Raw genomic sequence first — 27600 nt, 5'->3', positions numbered from 1 at the left:
GAATCCAAAACCGAAGTGATTCGCCTGGCACCCAGGCCCCGGAATGTCTCGGAACTGCGTGCCTTTCTCGGGCTACTCAATTCCTTTGGGAACTTTATGCAGAACTTGAGCACACTGCTGGAGCCTCTCCACGTGCTACTCAGAAAGGGGTGCGATTGGTTTTGGGGGGACGCCCAAGAACGCGCCGTCAATAAGGCACTCAACCTTCTCTGTTCCAAGAGTGTTTTTGCCTTTTTTGACCCAGGTAAAATGTTATTCCTTACATGTGATGCGTTTTACAGCACGTCAATGATGCGGGTAAATTGCAGCCCATTGCTTATGCCTCCAGGTCACTTTCGCGGGCGGAGCGCGGGTATGGTATGGTTGAGAAGGAAGCGCTCACGTGCGTGTATGGTGTCAAAAAGATGCACCAATACCTTTTCAGGGCCAAGTTTGCATTAGAAACTGACCACAAACCTCTCACGTCCCTACTATCCGAGTGCAAGGCAATCAACGCCAACGCCTCGGTGCGCATTCAGCGGTGGGCACTCATGCTGGCGGCTTACGACTACACGATAAGGCACAGACCAGGCACAGACAACTGTGCCGACGCGCTTAGCAGGCTACCCCTGGCGACCACAGAAAGGTCCGACGAACAGGACTGTGAGATGGTCATGGCAATCAATGCCTTTGAATCCACAGGTTCGCCCATGACGGCTCGCCAAATCAGAGCCTGGACGACCAGCGACCCCACGTCACCTCGAGTTAAAAGATGCGTTTTAACCGGTGACTGGACAGAGGCTCGCGATGCCTGCCCCGCGGAGGTCAAACCCTTCCATAGGCGCATGCATGAACTCTCAATGCAGGCAGACTGCCTGATGTGGGGCAGCCGAGTAGTTATGCCCTTACGAGGCAGGGAGGCATTTGTCCGGGAGCTCCATCGCGAGCACCCGGGGATCGTCCTTATGAAGGCCATAGCCAGATCTCATGTCTGGTGGCCTGGCATTGACGTGGACTTGGAGCTCTGCGTCCGTCGGTGCACCATTTGTGCCCAACTCAGTAATAGTCCCAGGGAGGCCCCCCTAAGCCCCTGGCCCTGGCCCACCAAACCGTGGTCGCGGGTGCATGTAGACTATGCGGGCCCATTCATGGGCAAAATGTTCCTCGTAGTCGTTGATACATTTTCAAAATGGATCGAGTGCACCATTTTAAACTCGAGCACCACCTCCACCACTGTGGAGAGCCTTAGAACCATGTTTGCAACGCACGGCATTCCTGACATATTGGTCAGTGATAATGGTCCGTGCTTCACCAGCGCAGAATTTCACGATTTTATAGTTGACCACGGTATAAATCACGTTAAGACGGCACCTTTCAAGCTGGCCTCCAATGGCCACGTGGAGCGAGCAGTGCCGATCATTAAACAAGGCATGGTCAGAATCCAAGGTCCCATGCTGCAGAGCCGCCTGTCGCAATTGCTGCTAGCATCTCGTCCGCATTCGTTGACTGGGGTTCCCCCCGCACAACTATTGATGAAACAAACCCTAAAGACCAGGCTCTCGTTAATCCTCCCAGACATGCATCAAATTGTTGAGGCTAAGCGTCAAAAGCTAACCGAGTACCATGACCGAAATTCGAGGGGGAGGTGGAATGAGATAGGGGACAAAGTGTTTGTGCTAAACTATGGCCGGGGTCACAAATGGCTTGCAGGGACAGTAACAGACAAAGAGGGAAACAGGCTACTGGTTGTATAAATGGACATTGGCCAAACCTGCCGGAGGCATGTGGACCAAGTAAAAAGTAGATTCACTGATAACACTGAAGAACCAGAGGCAGGCTACAAAGTGGAACTCACACCACACCTGGTGGACAGACAGGTGGAACAACCTGAGGAAAGGGCAGCCTCAACAGACAGCCCAGGCGAGATACCAGCAATTACACCGAACGAAAGAGACAGCCCAGGCGAGATACCAGCCATCACACCGAACAAAAAACAGGCACCAAGGCAACAACTGAACCACAACTAAGACGCTCCACGCGAGAGCGTAGACCACCTGAGAGACTGAATCTATAAAGGCAATAAGACCTTGGGGGAGGGTGATGTCATGTATCTGACATCACTGTATATAACTGTATCTTACCATGCTATACATGACTATAACTGGATATGACCTGTAACAATAAGCATACCTTACCCCCAGGGGTGCACTTGCAGGAGACACACCATACCTGTCCCACTGAGGTATATAAAGGGAGGTCTCAGGCAAGTGCGGCACTGGAGAGCTGGAATTAAAGGTGCAGGTCCTGAGTGACCTTGACTTCAGCATGTGTCTCGCGTAAGTCAGTACATTAGAGTCAGGACTTAACACCAGCATTGGCTGAGATCGTTGTTCATAAAAGGGCTGTCAGCAGGCAATTCTCTCTGATTGTTCCCTTGGTTGTTTCTAAACACTCTGATGGTGGGTGTTAATGTTCCCCTTGATGGTGTGAATTGCCACTCCCCTCTCCATTGTCCCTGTCGGGGGCCCACCTTAGAGTCGGTTTCAGCTTGGGCAGTTACAAAAGTCTGACTGCTGCAGTTTCAAAATGTCTTTGCCTGACTGCGAGATCTTGAGCCGCGTTTATCACGTTAATTCCTTGGTCCGTTGCCATGTTGGACCCAGAACTACCCGCGCAAATTAGCTTGGTCTCTTCTTCCCAGGCTATGAAAGTTTGAGCTATCAATGCTTCCCCTTCTAGAGTTAAGTCCTTGATCTCTATGAGCTTCTTGAAGATCCCAGCATGGCTAATGCCCTCAATGAAAAAATCCCTTAACATCTCCCCCCTGCAGGCATCTGAGAACTTACAGAGGCAGGCCAAGCGCCGCAAGTCTGCCATGAAGTCCGAGATGTTTTGCCCTTCCCGACGTCGGTATGTGTAGAACCGATGCTAGGCCACGTGTATGTTGCTCGCCGGTTTTAAATGTTCGCTGATCAGCTGGCTGAGGTCTTCGAAAGACTTGTCGGGCGGTTTTGTGGATGCGAGCAGGTCCTTCATCAGCGCAGACGTTTTTGTCCCGCAGCTTGTTAGTAGATGCGCCCTCCGCTTGTCAGCCGCATCCTCTCCCAGCCAGTCATTCGTGACAAAGGTCTGCTGGAGTCTCTCCACAAAATCGTCCCAGTCTTCACCCACACAGTAACATTCCTCTGAGCTATCGGTGGCCATCCTCTGGGTTCAGTGATTCCCGTTTCCCGTCGCCAGGTGTTGAGTCCTTAACTCTTAAACATAATCACACAAGGCACGTACTGCAGACACAATCACTCTGTGACCTTCACCTTTATTACCTGGACCAAGGATTTCTGGCCCTGCGAGGGATCTCCCCTTATATACCTGAATCTCCAGGTAAGGAGTGTCTCCCACAAGTATACCCCCTGTGGTCAAGGTGTGCATTTCTAGTAAGTATGTACAGTGATTACATAAGGGTTACAATTGTATAAGGGTTACAGTAGTATGCTGGTTACATACATGACACTGATCATGCAGGTTGGGATGAACCAGCGAGAGTCTGGTTTTAAGTGTCCTTTTCATGAGTAGCTCAGCCGGGGTCACCCCTATGAGCGAGTGAGGTCTCGTGCGGTAGCTGAGCAGTACTCGGGACAGGCGGGTTTGGAGTGACTCGTTTGTGGCTCTGTTTGATTGTTTGTACTGCCTGCTCTGCCTGCCCATTGAAGGCTGGTTTAAACGGGGCCGAGGTGACATGTTTGATCCCATTGCGGGTCATGAATTCTTTAAATTCGGCACTGGTGAAACATGCCTCGTTGTCACTGACCAGTATGTCAGGCAGGCCGTGGATGGCAAACACGGTACTCAGGCGTTCAATGGTGGTGGTGGCAGTGCTTCCCGACATTATTTCACATTCAATCCATTTGAAAAAGCATCCACCACCACCAGGAACATTTTGCCGAGAAACGGGCCTGCATGGTCGACATGGATCCTCAACCATGGTCTGGAGGGCCAGGACCACCAATTTAGTGGTGCCTCTCTGGGCGTGTTGCTCAACTGAGCACACACGCGGCATTGCCGTACACAGGACTCTAAGTCAGAGTCGATACCGGGCCACCACACGTGGGATCTGGCTATCGCTTTCATCATTATTATACCCGGGTGTGTGCTGTGGAGATCCGAGATGAACGTCTCCCTGCCCTTTTTGGGTAGCACTATGCGGTTGCCCCACAACAGGCAGTCTGCCTGAATGAACAGCTCGTCCTTTTGCTGCTGGAACGGCTTGATTAGCTCTTCCATTTCAATGGGGATGCTGGCCCAGGTCCCATGCAGTACACAGTTTTTTTACTAGGGACAGCAGAGGATCTTGACTGGTCCAAGTCCTAATCTGGCAGGCAGTGACAGGTGATTTATCATTTTCAAATGCTTCCACGACCATCAACAAATCTGTGGGCTGCGCCATCATCAACAAGAACAAGTTTGCAGGCTGCGTCATTTCCATCCCGTGCTGGGCAATGGTAGCCGACTGAGAGTATCCGCACAGTTCTCAGTGCTTGGCCTGTGGCGGATGGTTTAGTTATATGCTGATAGCGCGAGTGCCCACCTTTGTATGCGGGCTGAGGCATTAGTATTTATCCCCTTCTTTTCAGCAAACAGGGATATGAAGGTCTTGTGATCGGTTTCCAGCTCAAATTTGAGGCCAAACAGGTACTGATGCATTTTCTTTATCCAGAACACATGCTAATGCCTCTTTCTCAATCATGCTGTAGGCCCTCTCAGCCTTAGACAAGCTCCTGGAGGCATAGGCGACAGGTTGCAACTTCCCCGCAACGTTAGCTTGTTGTAATACACACCCGACTCCATATGACGACGCATCACATGCTAGCACAAGTATTTTACACAGGTTATACAATACAAGCAGCTTGTTGGAGCATAAAATGTTTCTGGCTTTCTCAAAAGCAATTACTTGTTTTTTTCCCCATACCCAGTTCTCACCTTTACGCAATAACACATGTAGAGGTTCTAAGAGGGTGCTTAACCCCGGTAGGATGTTACCAAAATAGTTGAGGAGTCCCAGGAACAACTGCAGCTCCGTGACGTTTTGTGGCCTGGGCGCATTCCTGATAGCCTCTGTCTTGGCGTCTGTGGGCTGAATGCCTTCTCCCCAAAAACTCAACATTTGTTGCCATGAAGACGCATTTCGACCTCTTCAGCCGCAGCCCTACGCGATCCAGTCGCTGGAGGACCTCCTCCAGGTTTGGTAGGTGCTCGATGGTGTCCCAACCCTTGACCAATATGTCGTCCTGAAAAACCACCGTGCATGGTACCGACTTGAGTAGGCTCTCCATGTTTCTCTGGAAGATCGCTGCAGCTGATCGAATTCCAAACGGGCATCTGTTGTAGATGAACAGTCCCTTGTGCGTGTTGATGCAGGTGAGGCCCCTCGAAGACTCCTCCAGCTCCTGCGTCATGTAGGCCTAAGTTAGGTTAAGCTTGGTGAACGTCTTGCCTCCTGCCAGCGTTGCAAATAGGTCGTCGGCCTTAGGTAGCAGGTATTGGTCCTGAAGCGAGAAACGATTAATATTTACTTTATAATCGCCACAAATCCTGACCGTGCCATCACTTTTGAGTACTGGAACAATCGGGTTGGCCCACTCGCTGAATTCCACTGGGGAGATGATGCCCTCGCGTTGCAGCCTGTCTGGCTCGATTGCCACTCTCTCCCTCATCATGTGAGGTACCGCTTGAGCCTTGTGGTGAATGGATCGTGCCTCTGGGGCCAAGTGGATCCGTACCTTCGCTCCAGAAAAGTTTCCAATGCCTGGCTCAAAAAGTGAAAGAAATTTGTTAAGAACCTGGGTACATGAGGCCTCATTAACATGCGATAGCGCTCGGATGTCATCCCAGTTCCAGCGGATTATGCCCAGCCAGCTCCTTCCAAGCCTTGTGGGGCCATCGCCCGGGACAATCCAGAGTGGCAGTTCGTGCACCATGCCCTCGTAGGTGATCTTGACCATGGCGCTGCCCAGGATAGTGATGAGCTCTTTGGTGTACGTTCTCAGTTTCGTGTGGATGGGGCTCAGGGCTGTTCTGAGTGCCTTGTTGCACCACAGTCTCTCAAACATCTTTTTTCTCATGATGGATTGGCTAGCGCCAGTGTCCAGTTCCATGGCTATGGATAAGTCATTCAACTTTACATTTAGCATTGTAGGTGGACATTTTGTTGAAAGTGTGTGCACCATTTGTACTTCAGCATCTGTCTTCTTTCTCTGAGGCTCAAAATTGCTTTGATCCACCATGGACCGATCTTCCACTGCCACGTGGTGGTTAGCAGGTTTTGCAGAGCTTGCAGCTCATCTGCAAGCTCGTTGGAGGTACCCCATTATTCCACAGCTTTTGCAAACATATCCTTTTAAGTGGCATAAATAGGCTGAATGGAAGCCTCCACAATGCCAACAAGGTGTGAATTGCCTTACATTCATCCTTTGTTGTGGACTCTGAGTCATCTGGATCACCTGAGGCTTGCTGGCAGTTGCAAACTCATTGTTTCTGCCCTGTACATTTCTGCTCGCAAACACAGTTCCAGTTAATTTATGAACATTGCTAGCACTTGTGTGCTGAGAGATTTGTTTGGTCTTATCACGGGTGGACATAAACGCCTGTGCTATCGCAATGGCCTTGTTGAGGGTCGGTGTCTCTACAGTCAAAAGTTTTCGTAGGATGGTCTCATGGCCAATGCCCAGTATAAAAAAGTCTCTGAGCATTTGCTCCAGGTTGCCATCAAACTCACATTGTCCTGCAAGTCGCCTTAGCTCGGCGACGTAGCTCGCCACTTCCTGACCTTCAGATCACTGGCACGTGTAGAACCGATACCTCGCCATCAGCACGCTCTCCCTCGGGTTAAGATGCTCCTGAACCAGTGTACACAGCTCCTCATATGACTTATCTGTGAGTTTCACCGGAGCCAGAAGATTCTTCATGAGGCTGTAGGTCGGTGCCCCGCAGACCGTGAGGAGGACCGCTCTCCTTTTTGCAGCGCTTCCTTCTCCGTCCAGCTCGTTGGCTACAAAGTACTGGTGTAGCTGTTCAACATAGGCTTCCCAGTCCTCACCCTCTGAGAACTTCTCCAGGATGCCCACAGTTTGCTGCATCTTTGCATTGGATTCGTATACTCGTCGCCAGTTATTGTGTTCCTATCACAGATGAGACTGCACACAGGGAGGTTAAAGTAACAGTGACCTCAGTCTTTATTAAGACACTCCAGAATGAGGAACAGGCCTTAGGTGACAGCTTATATACAGTGCTCCCAAGGGATGCTGGATCCCTTGGTACTTCAGGGCATGCGCTCCCTGGTGGCGGAACATGGGAGTGCATGCTTTACAGATACACAACAGCAACCCATCAAAGAGTAGGAACTCAGGATAAAAACTGAGGAAGGCAACAGGAAAAAAATCTCAACTCCTCTTCCCTAGTAAGTGACTCAAGAATCTCATGTGTGAAACTTGAGTTAGGACCTGCCTCGAGCAGAACAGAAATACATAGAGAGCAAAACAATGTTGTTTTATATTGTGATTTTGCTGTTGATATGTTTATAGGAAATAGTTACTTATCCCTATGATTATGACAATGAGTAAGTAGCTTGTCTGGTGTGGGACTCGGCACCACAGACCAAAAGATCTTCGGATACAGCGCTAGTCTGTGCTGAGTTAGCTGATCCCAGCTTGGGCTGTGGCAGAAGTGCTACAATTGGCCTTCTTATTCCTGGATTAAGGAGAGCAAAAATGAGCCAGAGTTCCTGGGACTGATTACTATCCAGTGACTCATGTAGGAAGGCATCCATACATATGGGGATTCAGGTGAGGTCAGGATAGGGCACAGCTGTGAATATCTGAAGTGTAATAGATATTTTGAAAATGCGCTGATAGATTTAATCATGTTCATTCAACAGCAATTTAAAAAATGGTATATTTCCTTCATCATAGCAAATTAATAAATCTTCTTTGGGTTCTAAATTTCATTGATTCTTACAATTTTCTCTCTTTGCTGATATTTGGGGAATCATGTGAAATAAATTATTTATTACAACTAAATTTCATTTTTGATTTGTACCACAATTGGTTTGGCAGAATTCGATCTAGTTTAGGAGGCCTCGGGATTTGACCCTTGACTGATGAATGTGAATTTCAAAGTGTTTGCAACAGCGAATATTTCTTTTCTTTTTAATGCATTTTTTTCAGTATATTTGTTTACTCATGTAGAGGTAGAATTTCCACGGGATCCTCCCAATCTTCTGCCATAAGTGAAAGCAATCCGCATAATCTTGTAACAGAATGACAGAGAAAAAAACGGATCATGATATTTTAGATTAAAACAGAAAATGCTGCAAATCTCAACGGGTCAGGCAGCATCTGTTAAGAGAAACAGAGTTAACGTTTCAGGTCACTGTCCCTTCATCAGAACTCGCAAAAACTCAATTTTGCCAGTTCTGACGAAGGTTCACCGACCTGAAACGTTAACTCTGTTTCTCTCCACAGATGCTGCCTGACCCGCTGAGATTTCCAGCAATTTCTATTTCAGATTCCAGCATCCGCAGTATTTTGCTTTTGTATTAATGTAATTTTAGAGATGTGATCTCAACTGGTAAGAAGACTGTTGGCCTTGAATGTCCATTTTAAATAATAAGGTAAGCATTGGATAAGAGCAGGACTATAAAATACAAAACACATTGGTGGTTTCATTATACCCTTTTCTGAATACATATAGTTGAGCAAGGTCATCAGCAAGAGGAGCAGCAGCTGTCTGAAGAAGATGGAAAGGACAACCAATGCTGGCTGACAGAGACCTTCATACATATCAGATACAGTCTTATCTATAGCTTTCCTCTTCCCACCATAAATGTCTCTTTTCTGTATGCTTAGGAACATAGAACTAAGAGCAGGGCCCTTGTGTCTAATCTGCCATTCAATTCGATCATGGCTGATCTGTACCTCAACACAATTTATCCGCTTTTGTTGCATATCCCCTGACACCCTTACCGAACAGTAAATCAATTGATCTTTTCTGTGAAAATTTAAATTTACCTATCCTCCACATTCTTTCAGGGAGAGAATTTTAGATATCCACTACACTTTGTGTGAAAAATGCGTCCTGATTGCTCTCCTAAATGGCTTTGTTCTAATGTTAACATTATGCCCCCTTGTTCTGGACTCACCAAGAAACCCCTTGAGGTCTGGATTCTTCGGCTCTTCAGCTGAGGAATATCTTCTTCTCCGTGTTCTACAGGCAGCTACTTCTGCTCACTCATGCTCTGTGTCGCCCAGTACATCCACCCCTGCCCCCTGCCCCGCTCACTCTCTTCCCCGGCTGGTTATCTTTGGGATGGTGCTTGTGAGGGAGAAAATGAATGATGGCTCGTGCTGTCAAGTGCTGGCCTAGCCGCATACTGAGAGAACTGGCTCTTGTTCATCCACTTCTTCTTTGGACACATCTAGAGGAGGAAAAAGGAAGTTCAGTTGGAATAGTTGGAATATCACTTACAGTAGAAGGAGTGACATGAGGTTTCATGATATAGTTTACTGAGAGATAAAACAGGGTACAGTAGAATGAGGAGAAAGAGAAGCAGAGCTACAGGATAAAACTGCAGCTGACACATGCTTTTTGGCTTCCCCATCTCTGACTCACTCCGTTCCTCAATCCCCAGGATATGAAAAGTTCCTTCCTTATAAGAGATGAAAGGACAGAGATTTGGCCAATTGCCAACTGTCATAATTTTCTTGTGTTATGGTCTGTCTTGTCCTTAAAAAAGGAAGCATGCAATTTAGTACGACCAAAGTTTCAGCATGCAGCCCATGCTGGGAGGTGATAGCAGGTTCAGGCAGTAAGCAATTAGATTCCATTGAGGCTTTTAGTAGAAATATTGCATGTAAGGCTCTGAGTGAAGGAACCCTCCCAGGTAAAGGCCAACATCTTTGGGGTAGTTCTGGTGTGCAATTTAAGTACTTTAATAGAGTTCAAATGAAGGTTACAGAAAATGGCTGACATGTTTCTCACAGTTCCATTGTTGAAAGCTACAGCTAGTTCAAGTAAACAAACTTTCTATTGTGTATGGAACATAATTTTTGTATTGTGCTCCCTTTAAGCTGCTGCAGATCTTTAAATCTTGCAGCAAAATGCTAATTCTTGCAACAACTCCTCCCCGCTCACCCGCCCGCCTCACACCCCAACACCCCCCACCCCCCAAATGGTGACATTTCTGATGGCAGGAATGGGTTTGTTGTTCTAATCATTAGTTTAACTCTGGAAATCATGGCAGGATCAGCCTATTTCCCATTCTGTGAGACTGAATCCAATGTCACCATTCTTCAACTTGGAAGTTTGCCCGAACAGAAAATTTAGGCTGAAAAATAGTCCACATATTGACACTATTGGACAACATGCTTTTCCTCTTTTGAGGTGTTCGCTGCAAAATCTTTCTATATTATTGAGTTTTCTAATGATGATGAAGATTTCTGTGGCTTAATAATCATGATCTAATTAATTGCTCAAAAGATTTGCTTTAAGTGCCCAGTGGGGTACCAGATGTTAGATAAATTGCCGTCCAAGGACTGGTTAATCTGTATATACCCAATCCATTAATTATCTAGATTCGTTCCCAAACAGTTAATCACCTAGAACCACTACCAGAAGAAGGTTGCTGTTGGAGATCATTGCTGAATCTTCTCTTCCTTAGTAAACTTAATTGAAACCATTTCAGTGTGGATATTCATTTAAATTAAATATTAAGTTACAACAATTAAATTGGGATCTTGAGGGAAGCAAATTTTCTTCCAGAACTTGGGAGAATATTTACAGGAATTTCTCAGTAGATGGAAGGAGGGGGATATTACACCATTATTTACTCCAATGTAATCATCGTAGGTTTAACAGACAACAGAGTACAATTTCAAATTCCACGTTGACAAAGTAGCCTTAAGCTTACTGCAATTTGGAAAAGCATCTTGTTCCAGTAAAGTAACCTGTAATAAAGGTATGAGCAATATCATGATTGGCGATGCAATGACATAATCACAGAACCAATATTTTTGCTGCAATATTTTTGGAAATTTGATTTGAAAAAAATAAGATAACTACATTTTAAAAAACGAACACAAGGAAATCACAAATACATTGCAAAAGCATTACCCGAGCTGTTATTTTCCCTGGGGGTTAAAATTGTACAAATGAATAGAGATTCTAGTGCAGACTGTTCCAGGAACTGAACCTGCCTGAAGGCCCTCAACGCTAACCCTTTATGCCACTCATTCTTTTTATGTTAAATTGTTTTCATGTACTATGGGGTAGAACGTCGATGATGTCTGGTTTTAGGTGCGGGTGCAGATCCGATCTGGTAGGCCCATGGCCTACCCAAAACTGGGCCTCATCTAAATATTCTGAGGAAACTGCAGCTCATGCACCTGCAGCATCAAATTTCATCTTAGCTAAGTGTTGAGAGGGGGAAACAGTAGTGGGGGCGGTGGGGAGGGGGGGGGTGAAAACAGGGCCTTCAGCAGTACTATGGAGCTGGAAGAAGCACACTTGTTCCTCCTGGCTTCATATCAACATGTGTTTTTCAAATTTGGCTTATGTTTTTAGTGGCAGCCATATACTGCACCGCATCCATGCCAACAAAGCTTTAACAGAGCAAGCCCAGTGCCTGCTCCGCGCAGGGCAGCAAATTGCTCCGATGGATCCAAAGCCAAGAGTTAGGGCCCTCATTAGCATATGCAGAGGATCTACTGCCTGTTTTAGGCGGCTGACTCTGATGCCTGAAAAATGGCCTGACCCAATATTGGATCAGACGTTTTTCAGACATCCTTACAGCATCGAAGCATTGACCACACTCAACCAGCTCCATTGGACGGGCCACATTGTTCGCATGCCTGACACGAGACTCCCAAAGCAAGTGCTCTACTCAGAAATCCTACACGGCAAGTGAGCCCCACGTGGGCAGAGGAAACGTTTCAAGGACACCCTCAAAGCCTCCTTGATAAAGTGCAACATCCCCACCAACACCTGGGAGTCCCTGGCCAAAGACCGCCCAAGTGGAGAAAGAGCATCTGGGAGGGTGCTGAGCACCTCGAGTCTCATCGCCGCGAGCATGCAGAAAACAGGGGCAAGCAGCGGAAAGAGCCTGCAGCAAACCAGACTCCCCACCCACCCTTTCCTCCAACAACTGTCTGTGCCACCTGTGACAGAGACTGTAATTCCCGCATTGGATCGTACAGTCACCTGAGAACTCATTTTTAGAGTGGAAACAATCTTCCTCGATTTCGAGGGACTGCATATGATGATGATGAAAATGTGGGACTTTGAACCCTAAAATTGCCCCTCGTAGCACCTGTTTTACGCCTATAAAATGTGTGCAATGTTCACCAATTTCTAGCCCTCTGTGTCTGGTTTACTTTGCACCATATTAATTTGGTACTGTGTGCCATGTTGGCTTTAAGAAAATAAGAAAACACTACTATAAGGTCATTTGGTCCAGCAAGCCTACTCCTGCCATCCATTCTAACTTTGGTTTTTCATAAGAACGTAAGAACATAAGAAATAGGAACAGGAGTAGGCCATACTGCCCTCGAGCCTGCTCCGCCATTCAATAAGATCATGGCTGATCTGATCATGGACTCAGCTCCACTTCCCCGTCCGCTCCCCATAACCCCTTATATCCTTATCATTTATTTCTGTCTTAAATTTATTCAATGTCCCAGCTTCCACTGCTCTCTGAGGCAGCGAATTCCACAGACTTATAAACCTCAGACAAGTATTTCTCCTCATTTCAGTTTTAAATGGGTGGCACCTTATTCTAAGATCGTGCCCTCTAATTCTAGTCTCCCCCATCAGTGGAAACATCCTCTCTGCATCCCCCTCATAACCTTATACGTTTCGATAAGATCACCTCTCATTCTTCTGAATTCTAATGAGTAGAGGCCCAACCTACTCAACCTTTCCTCATATGTCAACCGCCTCATCTCTGGAATCAGCCTAGTGAACCTTCTCTGAACTGCCTCCAAAGCAAGTATATCCTTTCGTAAATATGGAAACCAAAACTGCATGCAGTATTCCAGGTGCGGCCTCACCAATACCCTGTATAGTTGTAGCAAGACTTCCCTGCTTTTATACTCCATCCCCTTTGCAATAAAGGCCAAGATTTAATTGGCCTTCCTGATCACTTGCTGTACCTGCATACTATTCTTTGGTGTTTCATGCACAAGTACCTCCAGGTCCCGCTGTACTGCTGCACTTTGAAATCTTTCTCCATTTAAATAATAACTTGCTCTTTGATTTTTTTTCTGCCAAAGTGCATGACCTCGCACTTTCCAACATTATACTCCATTGCCAAATTTTTTCCCACTCACTTAGCCTATCTATGTCCTTTTCATATTTAATCTCTTGCAGAAGGGCATTTCAAATTCTTCCTTCCTGTCCCCCAAAAGTAATTAAACTGAAATCTAGGGCCAAATTTTGGCCATGACTTGCATCAATTTTTTTGGAATAAGGTGTTTTTTCTGGCGTAAGTTATAAAATGCGATTTTCCCCCAAACATTTGCTCTAGAGTAAGGTCCGATTTTTTTTAGTTCAGTTTTTTTTTCAAAAGGGAGCGTTCTCAGACACTTACGCCAGTTTTGGCCACATTTATGCCACTTTGGCCAGCTAAAACTTACTCCAAATCGACTTAGGTCAGCGTATGTGGCCAGCTCTGAAAATCCTTGCGGGCAGTTAAGAATTCGGCACTGGTTAGTACATTTAAAGCACTAAGACTTACAAAGCACTAAACAAACCACAAAAAGTAATAAGCTATCAATCAATAACAAATAACAAAGTCCTACCTTTATGCCAGAATCAAGTTTTTCTTTAAAATTCCTCCCCCCCCCCACCGCCCAAAACACTGTTTCTCCCCCACAGAACACTCTTTCTCCCCCCAAAAACACTTTTTCTCCCCCCACAAAACACTCTTCCCCCCAAAAAAAACCTCTCCTCCCCCCCCCCAATCAAAACTCTCACGCACAACCATCAATGAATAAAAAAATAAAACTGAAGTCCTACCTCGGCCCGGGAACTCGGCCAGCCGGTGCAGGAGGCCACTCGGTCGGGGATAGGGTACGGCAAGATCGGGGCATCCCTTCGGCCGGGGATAGGGGCTACGATCATCGGGTCCTGCTCACAGCCCACAGGACACGCTGGGAGGGCAGGAGCATGCGCGCAGACTTCACTGCGCATGCGCGCAGATGCCGGCACTGTTTTCAGCGCTGGCCTGTTGCTCCGCCCCCCACTTCACAATGCACGCCAGGCTGGGACTCGGAAGAGTGGCCAGGATGGGGCGACTTTTTTCCGGCGCCGTTTCCAACGCGCAAAGTCGGCACACTTAAGGTAAGTGCGCCGGAAAAAGGGGTTGTGCAAAATTGAGCTCCATGAATGTTGATCCTTACACCTCTGTTATTTTGCCATGTGATTTATTGCCACAGATCACATATTGAAGCATACCAGTAGCACAAGAACTGTCTTCGTCCTAGCCAGATTTTCAGCTTTCAGGGTTTTTCGGCAAAAACAGTAGTGATACGTGAAGCTTACCGTTTTCGCTGCGTTACCGTTTTTAGCCCACACCTTCGGCCTTTACATCTGGGCCAGGGCGCATTGGTAAAGGAGGTGTTGCACAAGCATTCGCGGCGCAAACCGTGGGTTTCGGCGACTTTAGTCCGGGACTGGGAGCACTGCGAGAGAAGGGGAGAAACAAAAACAAAAAAATTCCAAAAAACATTTCAAAAACATTTACAAAACCCTTATCTATCGAATCGCTGCAAAAAATTTTTTAAAATAAAAGCTTTAACTTACCTGCACCGACGGGTTAGACCTGTCACTATTCTGAGCGCGCGTACGGGTCGGGAGAGTGCCGAAACTCGGATGCAAACACAATCCGAGTCGTTGCACGTCGGCGCACCTCTCCCCGGTGCTACTTGGAAGCACTGCCGCAAACAGGTAACCGAGGATCCCGCCCGGGCTTTGCGACCGGGTTTTCGCCACAGAGGGTCAAATCGCGGTGAAAACATGGTCGCAAACCTCGTGAAAATCCAGCCCCTTAGAGTTCTTTATCATATTTGTTTATACTTGTCCACATAACCTTCAGTCTATTTCTAACCAGATACTTCTATAGCTCTTCTTTTGAAGCAATTTCTCAAAATAGCATTAACTGTTTTTACAGGGAACCTATTCCACTGCTGAAAAAAAGAATGTCTTCTAATCTCTCATTATGTTTCAAGCTTGTAAGATTGTTAATTTTATACTTGAGTCCTATGTTTAGGCACTTACATCTGAATTATTTATACCTGTCACCATTTCATGCTGTTTATTTTTATTTTTTTCTGCTAATTTTTTTCTCCCACCTCCTCTCCGGAAACCATTAACTCCTCACTAGATAAAGGTTCCATGGGCTTTGGTCAAATTCTTGTACCTCATGTGTGAGGCTTAATAGTTAGTGTCAGCAGGTTATTTGACTGAAAATGGGAATTCAAAGCCAAGCCTGATCTTGTCCTTACCTAACATTGATATACATGCAATTCTAGCATGAGTCACTGGCTAGTTATAAGGAATGAACAGCAAGGCTAATTTTTCTCCTCAAATCAGGTTGCTGATGCTAATTGTAGAGCTCTTTCTGACCAATTAACTTGGCACATACTGATAATCCAGCCTGGTTAGTATAGTCTAGCTACTACTTGGATAAACGCATTTAAGCCATCAGAGCAGCACCTTCAGCATTTTAAAAACTGTTTTTGTGCACTGTCATGTTAGTTCACAAACCACATCATATTTGTGTTGTGCATTGTTTATCATGCTGGTGTCCTGCACTCAGTCAAGTTAGATTTGTGCAACGTGTGTTATTTTGGTTTTGTAGACCATGTGGCATATTGCTGATGCAGATAATGGGGTCGATTTTCAATTTGCCGCCCAGGTGTAAAAGTGACATTGCGGATCGACCGGCCGCCTGTTATAGAAACCTCCTGATTTTAATTTCTATTTCCCATCCACAGCATCGGTTTTATCCCCGGGCAGCAAGTTGAAAATCTACTCCAATGTCTCACATTGGTTTTGTTGATTGTGTCACGTTAAATAAAAGAAAGAACTTGCATTTCTAAAACACCTTTCACGACCTCAGGATGTCCCGAAGCGCTTTACAACCAATGAAGTAATTTTGAAGTGTAATCAATTTGCCAATTTGCACACAGCAACGTTCCACAAACAGCAATGTGATACTGACCAGATAATCTATTTTCGTTGAGTTGATTGAGGTATAAATGTTGGCCAGGACACCAGGGAGAACTCCCCTGCTCTTCTTCAAAATAGTACCATGGGACCTTTTCCATCCACCTGAGAGGGCAGACAGGGCCTTGGTTTAACATCTTATTCAAAAGATGTCAATTCCAACTGTGCCGCACTGAAGACTCAGCCTAGATTTTATGCTTTAGTCTCTGGAATGGGACTTGAATCCATAACCTTCTGACTGAGATGCAAGCTTGTGTTGTATACTTGTATTATGTTAGTTTTGTAGACTTATACTACTTGGTATTGCAGACCTGTATCACATTAGTTTTGTCGACCGATGTCATTTTGAATTTGTACACTTCATCACTTTAGTTCCATGTCGGTTTAGGTGAGTAAGAGTGTCACATTAGGCAGGTGAACTGTTTTAGAAACCACTTTTAAAGATAACATGTTCCTAAATTAATTACTAAATCATTTACATGTTGGTGACAAAGGAAAAATGGGACTGATCCAATATTTGTTGACTAAGCTATGGAATCCAATTTATGAAACATAGATATAGCAAGTGAACACGTGATCCTCAGTCAGACCCTGTATCACCGGCACAGTCTGCACTATACTTGGATCGCCTCTGAGAAAATCCAGCAAAGATCGAAAAATAACGCTTGTTACGGTCTCAAAGTTTCACTGATAGATAAGAAACACTATTAATTATTTTGTTTATATTTTGCATGTTCTTTATTTTTACTTTTTCCCACTTTTCTGTGGTCAATCATTTGATTGAAAAGGATAATTGTATATCTTGAAATCCTTCCTTGAATGAATCAAGGGATATGGGGATAGGACAGGAAAGTGGAGTTGACGTAGAAGATCAGCCATTATCTTATTGAGTGGCAGAGTAGGCTTGAGGGGCGGAGTGGTCTACTGCTGCTCCTATTTCTTATGTTTTTAATGTCTCCAAATCTTCCCTTTCTATCTCTATAGACAGGAACTTTCCCCTTATAAAACTGGGTAGTAGAAATCTTAACAGTGTCATATAATCATTTGTGATTAGAACATCCATGTTGTACATATTGGCTTGATTTTGCAGTAATAGTGATGGTGAGGCTATTAATGTCCACTGTTATTATGTAGTGAATCAGACAGCAACTTACAGTGTCCGCTTACGCGCAGTAAAATGCTGATATCAGAAAGCGTCTGTCCAATTTTCCCTTCTCCTCCAAGTACCTGACCGAGAGACTCGGCATTAAAATATATGAAGTGCATGAAGTTGCATTACTTACCCAGTCATCATCATAGGCAGTCCCTCGAAATCAAGGAAGACTTGCTTCCATTCCAAAAATGAGTTCTTAGGTGACTGTACAGTCCAATACGGGAATTACAGTCTTTGTCACATGTTGGACAAACAGTCGTTGAAGGAAAGGGAGGGTGGGGAGTCTGGTTTGCCACATGTTCCTTCTGCTGCCTGCGCTCGTCCTCTGCATGCTCTCGGCGACGAGGTTCGAGGTGCTCGGTACCCTCTCAGACGCTCTTCCTCCACTTAGGGCGGTCTTGGGCCAGGGATTCCCAATTGTCGGTGGGGATATTGCACTTTATCAAGGAGGCTTTGAGGGTGTCCTTGAAACGTTTCCTCTGCCCACCTGGTACTTGCCTGCTGTGTAGGAGTTCCGAATATAGCGCTTGCTTTGGGAGTCTCGTGTCAGCCATGGGGACGATGTGACCCCCACAACAGAGCTGGTCGAGTGTGGTCAGTGCTTCAATGCTGGGGATGTTGGCCTGGTCGACAACACTGACAAGAGTGTGTCTACCCACTACGTACCGCCTAAACTTGCCAAACAAAGTAAGGCTGGTGTATTCAGGTGTAAGTGAATATTTAATGGTGTGATAAGTTTTAATTATTACCAATGGCACTGAAGTTTTAATTTACGTGTAGCTTCTCAGTTCTTCAGATTTTAATTACTGTTGGAGATTTTTTTTTAATTTTAAAAAATTAACCTTTTCTTTCTGTCTCTTTTATCTCTATCTCATAATCCTATCATTTTTCCCCACTCTTTATTTCACATTCTGCAGATGATTTTATATTGAATTAAATATTCTAACCTACACGTCCTGATTTAGATTCTGCATATCTCAGTAAGGATTCTTCAATCTGATTGGTTGAAGAGACACACCGTTGCTTGCTCTGCTTATACAGGTCCTAGAACACCAGTAGAGGACGCTGCACTGAAAAGGCTCCAGGGTGACCAAGGCTGGGAACTCAACATCCAGGGGTATTCAACATTTCGGAAGAATAGACAGAAAGGAAAAGGAGGTGGGGTGGCGTTGCTGGTTCAAGAGGAAATTAATGCAATAGTAAGGAAGGACATTAGCTTGGATGATGTGGAATCTGTATGGGTGGAGCTACGAAATACCAAAGTGCAGTAAACACCAGTGGGAATTGTGTACATACCAGCAAACAGTAGTAATGAGGATGGGGACAGCATGAAACAAGAAATTAGGGATGCGTGCAATAAAGGTACAGCAGTTATCACGGGCAAATTTAATCTACATATTGACTGAACTAACCAAACTGGTAGCAATGCGGTGGAGGAGGATTTCCTGGAGTGTATTAGGGATGGTTTTCTAAATTAATATGTCGAGGAACCAACTAGAGAGCTGGCCATCCTAGACAGGGTGATAGGTAATGAGAAAGGACTAATTAACAATCTTGTTGTGCGAGGCCCCTTGGGGAAGAGTGATTATAATATAATAGAATTCCTTATTAAGATGGAGAGTGACACAGTTAATTCAGAGACTAGGGTCCTTTAAATTGGGGAAAGGTAACTTCGATGGTATGAGATGTGAATTGGCTAGAATAGACGGGCGAATGATACTTAAAAGGTTAAGGGTGGATAGGCAATGGCAAATATTTAAAGATCACATGGATGAACTTCAACAATTGTACATCCCTGTCTGGAATAAAAATAAAATGGGGAAGGTGGCTCAACCGTGGCTAACAAGGTAATTAAGGATAGTGTTAAATCCAAGGAAGAGGCATCTAAATTGGCCAGAAAAAGCAGCAAACCTGAGGACTGGGAGAAATTTAGAATTCAGCAGAGGACGAATAAGGGTTTAGTTGAGGGGGAAAATAGAGTATGAGAGGAAGCTTGCCGGGAACATAAAAACTGACTGCAAAAGCTTCTATAAATATGTGAAGAGAAAAAGATTAGTGAAGACAAACGTAGGTCCCTTGCAGTCAGATTTAGCTGAATTTATAATGGGGAACAAAGGAATGGCAGACCAATTGAACAAACACTTTGGTTCTGCCTTCATGAAGGAAGACACAAATAATCTTCCGGATGTACTAAGGGACCGAGGGTCGAGTGAGAAGGAGGAACTGAAGGATATCCTTATTAGGCGGGAAATTGTGTTAGGGAAATTGATGGGATTGAAGGCTGATAAATCCCCGGGGCCTGATAGTCTGCATCCCAGAGGACTTAAGGAAGTGTCCCGAGAAATAGTGGATGTATTGGTGATCATTTTCCAACAGTCTATCGACTCTGGATCAGTTCCTAGGGTAGCTAATGTAACATCACTTTTTAAAAAAGGAGGGAGAGAGAAAATGGGTAATTATAGACCGATTAGCCTGACATCAGTAGCGGGGAAAATGTTGGAATCAATCATTAAGGATGAAATAGCAGTGCATTTGGAAAGCAGTGAAAGGATCGGTCCAAGTCAGCATGGATTTGTGAAAGGGAAAGCATTCTTGACGAATCTTCTGGAGTTTTTTGAGGATGTAACTAGCAGAGTGGACAAGGGAGAACCAGTGGATGTGGTGGATTTGGACTTTCAAAAGGCTTTTGACAAGGTCCCACATAAGAGATTGGTGTGCAAAATCAAAGCACATGGTATTGAGGGTAATGTACTGATGTGTATAGAGAACTGATTGGCAGATAAGAAGCAGAGAGTCGGGATAAACGGGTCCTTTTCAGAATGGCAGACAGTGACTAGTGGAGTGCCACAGGGCTCAGTGCTGGGACCCCAGCTCTTTACAATATACATTAATGATTTAGATGAAGGAATTGAGTGTAATATCTTCAAGTTTGCAGATGACACGAAGCTGGGTGGTGGTGTGAGCTGTGAGGGGGATGCTAAGAGGCTGCAGGGTGACTTGGACAGGTTAAGTGAGTGGGCAAATGCATGGCAGATGCAGTGCAATGTGGATAAATGTGAGGTTATCCATTTTGGGGGCAAAAACACGAAGGCAGAATATTATCTGAATGGTGGGAGATTAGGAAAAGGGGAGGTGCAACGAGACCTGGGTGTCATGGTTCATCAGTCATTGAAGGTTGGCATGCAGATACAGCAGGCGGTGAAGAAGGCAAATGGTATGTTGGCCTTCGTAGCTAGGGGATTTGAGTATAGGAGCAGGGAGGTCTTACTGCAGTTGTACAGGGCCTTGGTGAGGCCTCACCTGGAATATTGTGTTCAGTTTTGGTCTCCTAATCTGACGAAAGACATTCTTGCTATTGAGGGGGTGCAGCGAAGGTTCGCCAGACTAATTCCAGGGATGGCTGGACTGACATATGAGGAGAGACTGGATCAACTAGGCCTTTATACACTGGAGTTTAGAAGGATGAGAGGGGATCTCATAAAAACATGTAAGATTCTGACGGAACTGGACAGGTTAGATTGGGAAGAATGTTCCCGATGCTGGGGAAGTCCAGAATCAGGGGACACAGTGTTAGGATAAGGGGAAGGCCATTTAGGACTGAGATGAGGAGAAACTTCTTCACTCAGAGAGTTGTTAACCTGTGGAATTCCCTGCCACAGAGAGTTGTTGATGCCAGTTCATTGGATATATTCAAGAGGGATATGGCCCTTACGGCTAATGGGATCAAGGGGTATGGAGAGAAAGCAGGAAAGGGGTACTGAGGGAATGATCAGCCATGATCTTATTGAATGTTGGTGCAGGCTCGAAGGGCCGAATGACCAACTCCTGCATCTATTTTCTATGTAAGTTGCCACGCTAAAGTCCCTAAAAAGTATGTGGACAGCTGTAAGCGTAATGACTGCGAGCAGCGTTCATTTGCCACTGACCGCAAAATGCAGGCCAATGTTGCTTTATCATGAGTGGAGGATTAATTTATGTTTTCATTTTTCTGCAGGAGATTATGTTGTAATGTCAGTGTACTTCGATCTCAGCAGACGGATGGGCTACTTCACCATTCAGACCTACATCCCTTGCACATTGACTGTTGTTTTATCCTGGGTATCATTTTGGATCAATAAGGATGCAGTACCAGCCAGAACATCATTAGGTAATGAAATGCTTATGTCACTAGAACTATTAACTTTATGTACATAAAAATAACTATCTTTAGTCCTTAGAATAATTTTTTTTAAACAATTATATGTTTAAAAGGTAAGTTAAAATTCTTATAAAATCATGTCCTAACCTCAGCTGTTGTTTCCCACATTCGTTTGGTCACATTAGCCTTTGTGTTGTCACTGCGAAAAGTACAATGATAGGTGTCAAGTCTATCACATCTTTCCTTGTCCAATATGCTAACATGGTAATGGAAACTCTGCATATTTTTGTGTGGTGGGGAGGTATGTTTGTGTCGATGTGGGTATGTGTTGGGGAATGGGCAATCGGTTTGTAATTAGAGTGACTCAGTCCTAAGTTGGTGCATCTCCCTGAGATCCGACAATGGCAATGGCTGTTTAAATCTCTATAATTTGAGATTTCAGTCAAAAGTTTAACATATCATTTTGTTAGTAGTGGCATCTGAATTTTAAGGTGAAACCCAGAGATTCCCTCACAGTCTTGAAGTAATTTCTTAGTATTTGTTTTCTTTAATTCTATTTACAGTGGACTTTATGGAGTGTTTTTCAGAGCACAATTCCATGTGAAAATACCTTTCAGTAAATCAAACCCATTTTTTCCATTGATCAATTAGTACAATTTGAATTTTATGAGTAGATGATTAACCACAGAAGAGAAAACTCTCAAATGTCTCCATAATCCCTAATTGATCAAAAGAAATCCAGGATTTCAATTTAACATTGCAATCTAAATTCAGTTTCTTTTTGTTTATAGCCCGTGTAGTGCTGGTAGAGACCATCAGCTGTCCCAGTTGTTACTGAATTCATCATTGAAAATGTACATATAATGTATAAAAATAATATAGCTAGACAGACAGTTCTGAACAGTTCCAAAAATGCATTCGACCTCTGTCGATCACCATTTGAATCCTCTGAAGACAATCTGTTGTTGTAAAAAACACAAAGTGTATTTTTCAGTATTAAATTCTGTAGGCCGATTTCATACCACATCAGTCTAACTTGTGACAGTTACCTGATTTGTTCTGATTCTTGTCAATCAACTGTGACATCTAATCAATCACATGCTGAAACATGATTCTTCAGCAACATGAAATGCTTGGAACATTAACGTGTCAAAAATCATCATTCTAGGCATTATTTCAATTGTGAGTAATTATATATTGTTTGCTTATCTTATGCTGAAGAGGTTGTTTGCTATGGTTTTTGCCTACACTATTTTATTTCCATATAAAGAAGGAAAGACTTGGATTTATATAATGCTTTTCTCCCATCCTCAGGACATCCCAGAACATTTTATAGCCAATTAAGTACTTCTGAATCTATTCACTATTGTAATGTAGGAAACACAGCAGATAATTGTGAGATTTGGATCACAGGTCACACACAGATTACCCAAAGGGTCTTAGGAGTTGTTAGGCGTTTTACTAAAGAGCAGCAGTTAGAAGCATAATCAGATACAACACGTGTTTAAGATGGATATAGTAGGCATACAAACCATGACCTATGAGAATGATCTACGGCCCCGGAACAGAACGAACAGACGGACATTGAGGCAGTACAGTGGGCTCAGATTGGAACCCTACAGCCTGCGGCAGCGGTCTCTTCTGTTTGGTCGTTTCCCAGGCTGGTGGTTGTGTTAGACCAGCATTGATCCACTGCAGAGGTTGAGCTTGACCAAGGTGTTAGGCTGTAGAGAGCATGTATTCCACCCTGGGGAAGCTCTTCACCTTAACTGCCTGTTTCTCCCTTTCTCAGTTGCCCATTTTTATATCTTATTTTGGTGGGCCAGTGAATACCTTGTATCAGTCATTTTTACCCATTCCATGGTCCAATTACAGGAAAGTGAGCACCTCTGACAGCCCCCTCCCATCCTCATGAGGCAAGCTTTTTCCTTATCTCTGTTCTAAATGTCTTGTTGTTCTTCTATAGTCAATTTTCTTATCCAATGGCTTCTTGCTACCTCCATTATCAGATTGGTCATGTCTGCTGGGAGATCTGCTTTTCGTGTCCTGACCTCATAACGACCTTAGCCCTCTGTATAGTTATATCTGATGTGGCTAGAATTTCTCCTGCATCATCATCTGCTGAGTCGGTATAGCTACTTCTTTAATAGAATTATTATTTATTTTATAATTCGCAATTTCTGCAGATTCATGATTTTTTATACAAATTTCACCCAGCAAAGTCCCACAAACAGCAACAAAATAAATGACCAGATAATCTAATTTAGGCAGTGGTTGACCAGGACACCAGGAGAACTCTTCTGATCTTCTTAGAATAGTGCAATGGGATCTTTTACGGCCACCTGAGAGGGCAGACGGGGCCTCGGCTTAACAGCTGAAGGACAGCAGCTCTGACAATGCTGCGCTCCCTAATCCTAGATTATGTGCTCAAGTCTCGGGAGTGGAACTTGAACCCATGCCTTCTGCCTCAGAAACGAGAGTGCTACTACTGAGTCAAGGCTGAAACTGTATACCTCTATGCAACCACGGGGTTATTGAAAACTGACTGATAGTCCCCACTAATCAATCCAGCCCAACATTTAAGCCCAGCCTCACCATTCTGTGTGGCATCAGAGAAGTACTTCTGACCTCCACTAGACACAACTCTCCACAATTTAAAACATAACTTCCAGGACATAAATGTGTTTTAGAAAGCAGTGAGAATGATTAAAGTCCCTCTGGATCTAATATTTATCCACTGAACAGAATGAATGTCATAACACACTCAGGACTTTGTTACCATGTGTAGTTGGTCAGCTGTGCTCATGTCATGAATGTCAGATCCAGAATACCATGAATGGGAGTACCCGAATATATCCTTTATATAAGAGCTGAAAAGGAAATATAGTTTATGTGATGTACAGACTCAAGTTAATACAATCTGATTTCAGTTTTATCCTTTTGGACCTATTCCAGACAGATTTGTAGCTTTTAAAGTGAGGTCCTAATGGGTAGTTACATCTCCCTATGCTGGCAAATGTTTGACAGACATTTAAGCTCATCTCTTGCCACTTAAAACAGTGGAGTAAATATAAGTCAAAGCTGTCTTTTTGAAAGAGCTCACTTGAGTCATCATTACAAGCAGAGACTTAAAATGTATCCATTTGCACTATGAATTGACCGCAGTAAGTAGTAAAATATTTTAGTTTTAGTGTTGCAGGATCTAATGAGGGCATGGGCACTTCATTTGAAAAGTGAACAATTGCCAGGGAAGAATTGGTTATTGGGTAATATATTTAACTGCCAAAAAAACGAGCAAACATCCAGTACAATAGGTATATAATTAATCTTCTTTAGACAGCACTTAATGCAAAACGTTTGAAAATAATATTTCACATTAGTGAGGACAGTTTATTAAAAGGAAAGATTTCATAGAATTATAGAATAATACAGCACAGAAGGAGGCCATTCAGTCCATCGTGCCTGTGCTGGCTCTTTGAAAGAGCTGTCCAATTAGTCTCACTCCCCACCTCTGTCCCCAGAGCCCTGTACATTTTTTCCCTTCAAGTATTTATCCAATTCCCATTTGAAAATTACTGTTGAATCTGATTCCACCACTCGATCGGACAGTGTATTCCAGATCAAAACAACTCGCTCCATTTTTTTTTTAAATCCTCATGTCACCTCTAGTTCTTTTGCCTATCATCTTAAATCTGTACCTTTGGTACCATCCTTCTGCCACTGAAAACAGTGGGCCCGAAATTCAGTGCCACTGGAAAGCTGGTGCTGCCCCACCTTTTTGGGGCCATTAACGCTAAAATATTTTCATGGCTGGGCCACTCCATATTCAGTGCCAAAAGTGAAAAAATGGGTTCCAGCGCTAATGAACCCTTCCAAAGTGGATTTTTCAGCGATGTGGCTGTCTTAATTTGAATGTTATGACCACTGAGAAATTCAGCATGCAGATAAGGGTTTCTAATGAGCCAGCTGCTTCCTAGCCTTTTTAAAGACCCGGGTTTGCAGCAAGGCCCCAAGGGGGGAAGGAGCTTGGAAGGATGGCTGATGTAAGAGGTGCAAGGAGAGCCACTCTCCTCAACAGATCACTGATATGGAGCTGGAGACACTGATGGACGGTGTGGAGGACAGAAGAAGAATACTGTTTCCTGACATGGGGCGACGTTGGCAGACAGGCAGTACATAATGCATGAAGGGAGATTACAGGGGAGGTGTCAGGTACCTCCATATATGTGAAGATGCACCCTCCCAGGAGGGTGCTGGGCAGTCTGCACCCGGCCCTTCCAGGGTGGCGATGGGTCGACGCCTCCTAGCTCTGGGGTGACGGGGATCCTCCTCCTTCCTCCTTCCTCCTCCTCCTCCTCAGGTGATACCTTCAGCGGCTGTCCCCTCATCATGGCCAGGTTGTGTATCATGCAGCAGACCACGACAATTATAGAGACCCATTGAGGAGAGTACTGCAAGGCACCGGAACCTCTGTTTAAGGATGCCTATGCACTGCTCAGTGCTGCACCTGATGGCACAATGAGCTTCATTGTATGCATGCTCTGGTGCTGTCCTGGGGTTTGCGCAGTGGAGGGAGCGGTCAAGTGGACAGGGGATATCCCTCGTCACCAAGCAGCCAACCGCAATCCTGATTCAAGCCGGTGAAGACGGCGGGAACACTGGTCGAACGCAAAATGAATGAAACATGGCTGCTGCCTCCCTTGCCCGATGCCTGTCTGCACGGTGCTGATGGAGCGCCATCTCCTGTGTGCCGCCCTGACTCTGATCAGGTGTACCAAGTGTTGCCCTCCCAACATTCCTCCCATCCTCAGGGTGAACCCTGCTAAGCAGATGTCTGCAGCCCACAAGTCGCCACTGAAGAGTCAAACCTGAAAGTTGTACAAAAGAATGTGCAAGTCTCTGAGCAGCACTCGGCAGGTTGAATGGTGCCAAAACAATTAATAAAACTATATCAAAAGTTAAATACTGCGCATGCTGGAATCTGAACTAAAAACACTAATAATTAATAAAATTATTTCCCTACCAAACGGACCAGATCGCAGTAAAACTCTAATTGGTGTCGCATTTGTGCACTGACTGGAAAAGCTAGCGGGGGCACTGCTGGGAAAAATCCTACCTTTTTATGCCTGAATTTTGCTGTTCTATCCTCTTTTCAGTGGCCCGCACACTGCTGAGGTCACCACTGAAAACCTTCCTTTACTGCGGCTTCACCCCGTCGTTTCTGGCAGAAGTGCCCACCGCTCAAATCCCCCCTCCGCTCCGACCCCGAGCTGAATATGACTTGGACAGGGAAGCTCACCTGACCGCGGCGGCTGATCAATTTTTTCAATCAGCCACCCAAACCCCACGGTAGCCGTCCAACTTCGGTCCCAGGTTCTCCTTATTTACTGTCATCAAAACCGTTCATGATTTTGAACACCTCTATCAAATCTCATCTTAACCATCTCTGTTCTAAGGAGAACACCAGCTTCTCCAGTCTCTCCACCTAACTGAACTCCCCTATCCCTGGTATAATTCTGGCAAACTTCTTCTGCACCTTCTCTCAGGTCTGGACATCCTTTCTAAAGTGTGGTGCCCAGAATTGTACACAATACTGCACCCGTGGCCTAACCAGTATTTGATAAACATTCAGCATAACTTCCTTGCTTTGTACACTGTGGGGGTGAAATTTGGCAACGCGCTAATTTTTAACTGTTTGGAAGGATAGTGTCCGGCGAGATGGGCTGAAAAATTGTGGAAAATTGAGTATTTTCGCCTCAGAAATGAAGGGAGGTGATATCTGAGGCACTAATGACCTCAGCGGGGTGCTGCTACACCACTATTACCAGAGCTGTACCCAATTTCATGTGAATTTCATTCAGCAATAATCAGCCTCCTGCTCATTCCAGTTCTTAAAAGGGATGTTGTTTCAGGTGGCACCTGGTCATTTTCTTCATTGCTGAATTTCACTGAGAGCTGGAGCCCAACACAGTGCCAGAAGAATTTCAATGACCTCAGTCGGGTGGTCAAGATGAGTATATATTTGCACAACTCTTACATACCAGCCTCTGAGCCT

General features: G+C 44.8%; 1 protein-coding gene across 4 annotated transcripts in view; it reads left to right on the top strand.

The window, feature by feature from the left end:
- The window catches only part of LOC139262042 (gamma-aminobutyric acid receptor subunit gamma-2-like), a 161906-nt gene that overhangs the window by 102828 nt on the left and 31478 nt on the right, over positions 1-27600 (top strand). For all 4 annotated transcript variants that reach the window (XM_070877203.1, XM_070877202.1, XM_070877204.1 and 1 more), the window contains one exon: positions 21402-21554. In XM_070877203.1, the coding sequence (XP_070733304.1) occupies positions 21402-21554 (153 nt within the window). The remainder of the gene's footprint in view (positions 1-21401; positions 21555-27600) is intronic.

This window comes from Pristiophorus japonicus, chromosome 4, assembly GCF_044704955.1.
Source record: "Pristiophorus japonicus isolate sPriJap1 chromosome 4, sPriJap1.hap1, whole genome shotgun sequence".
In the NCBI taxonomy this organism is placed as follows: Eukaryota; Metazoa; Chordata; class Chondrichthyes; family Pristiophoridae; genus Pristiophorus; species Pristiophorus japonicus.
This window is presented reverse-complemented; position numbering and strand designations above follow the sequence as displayed.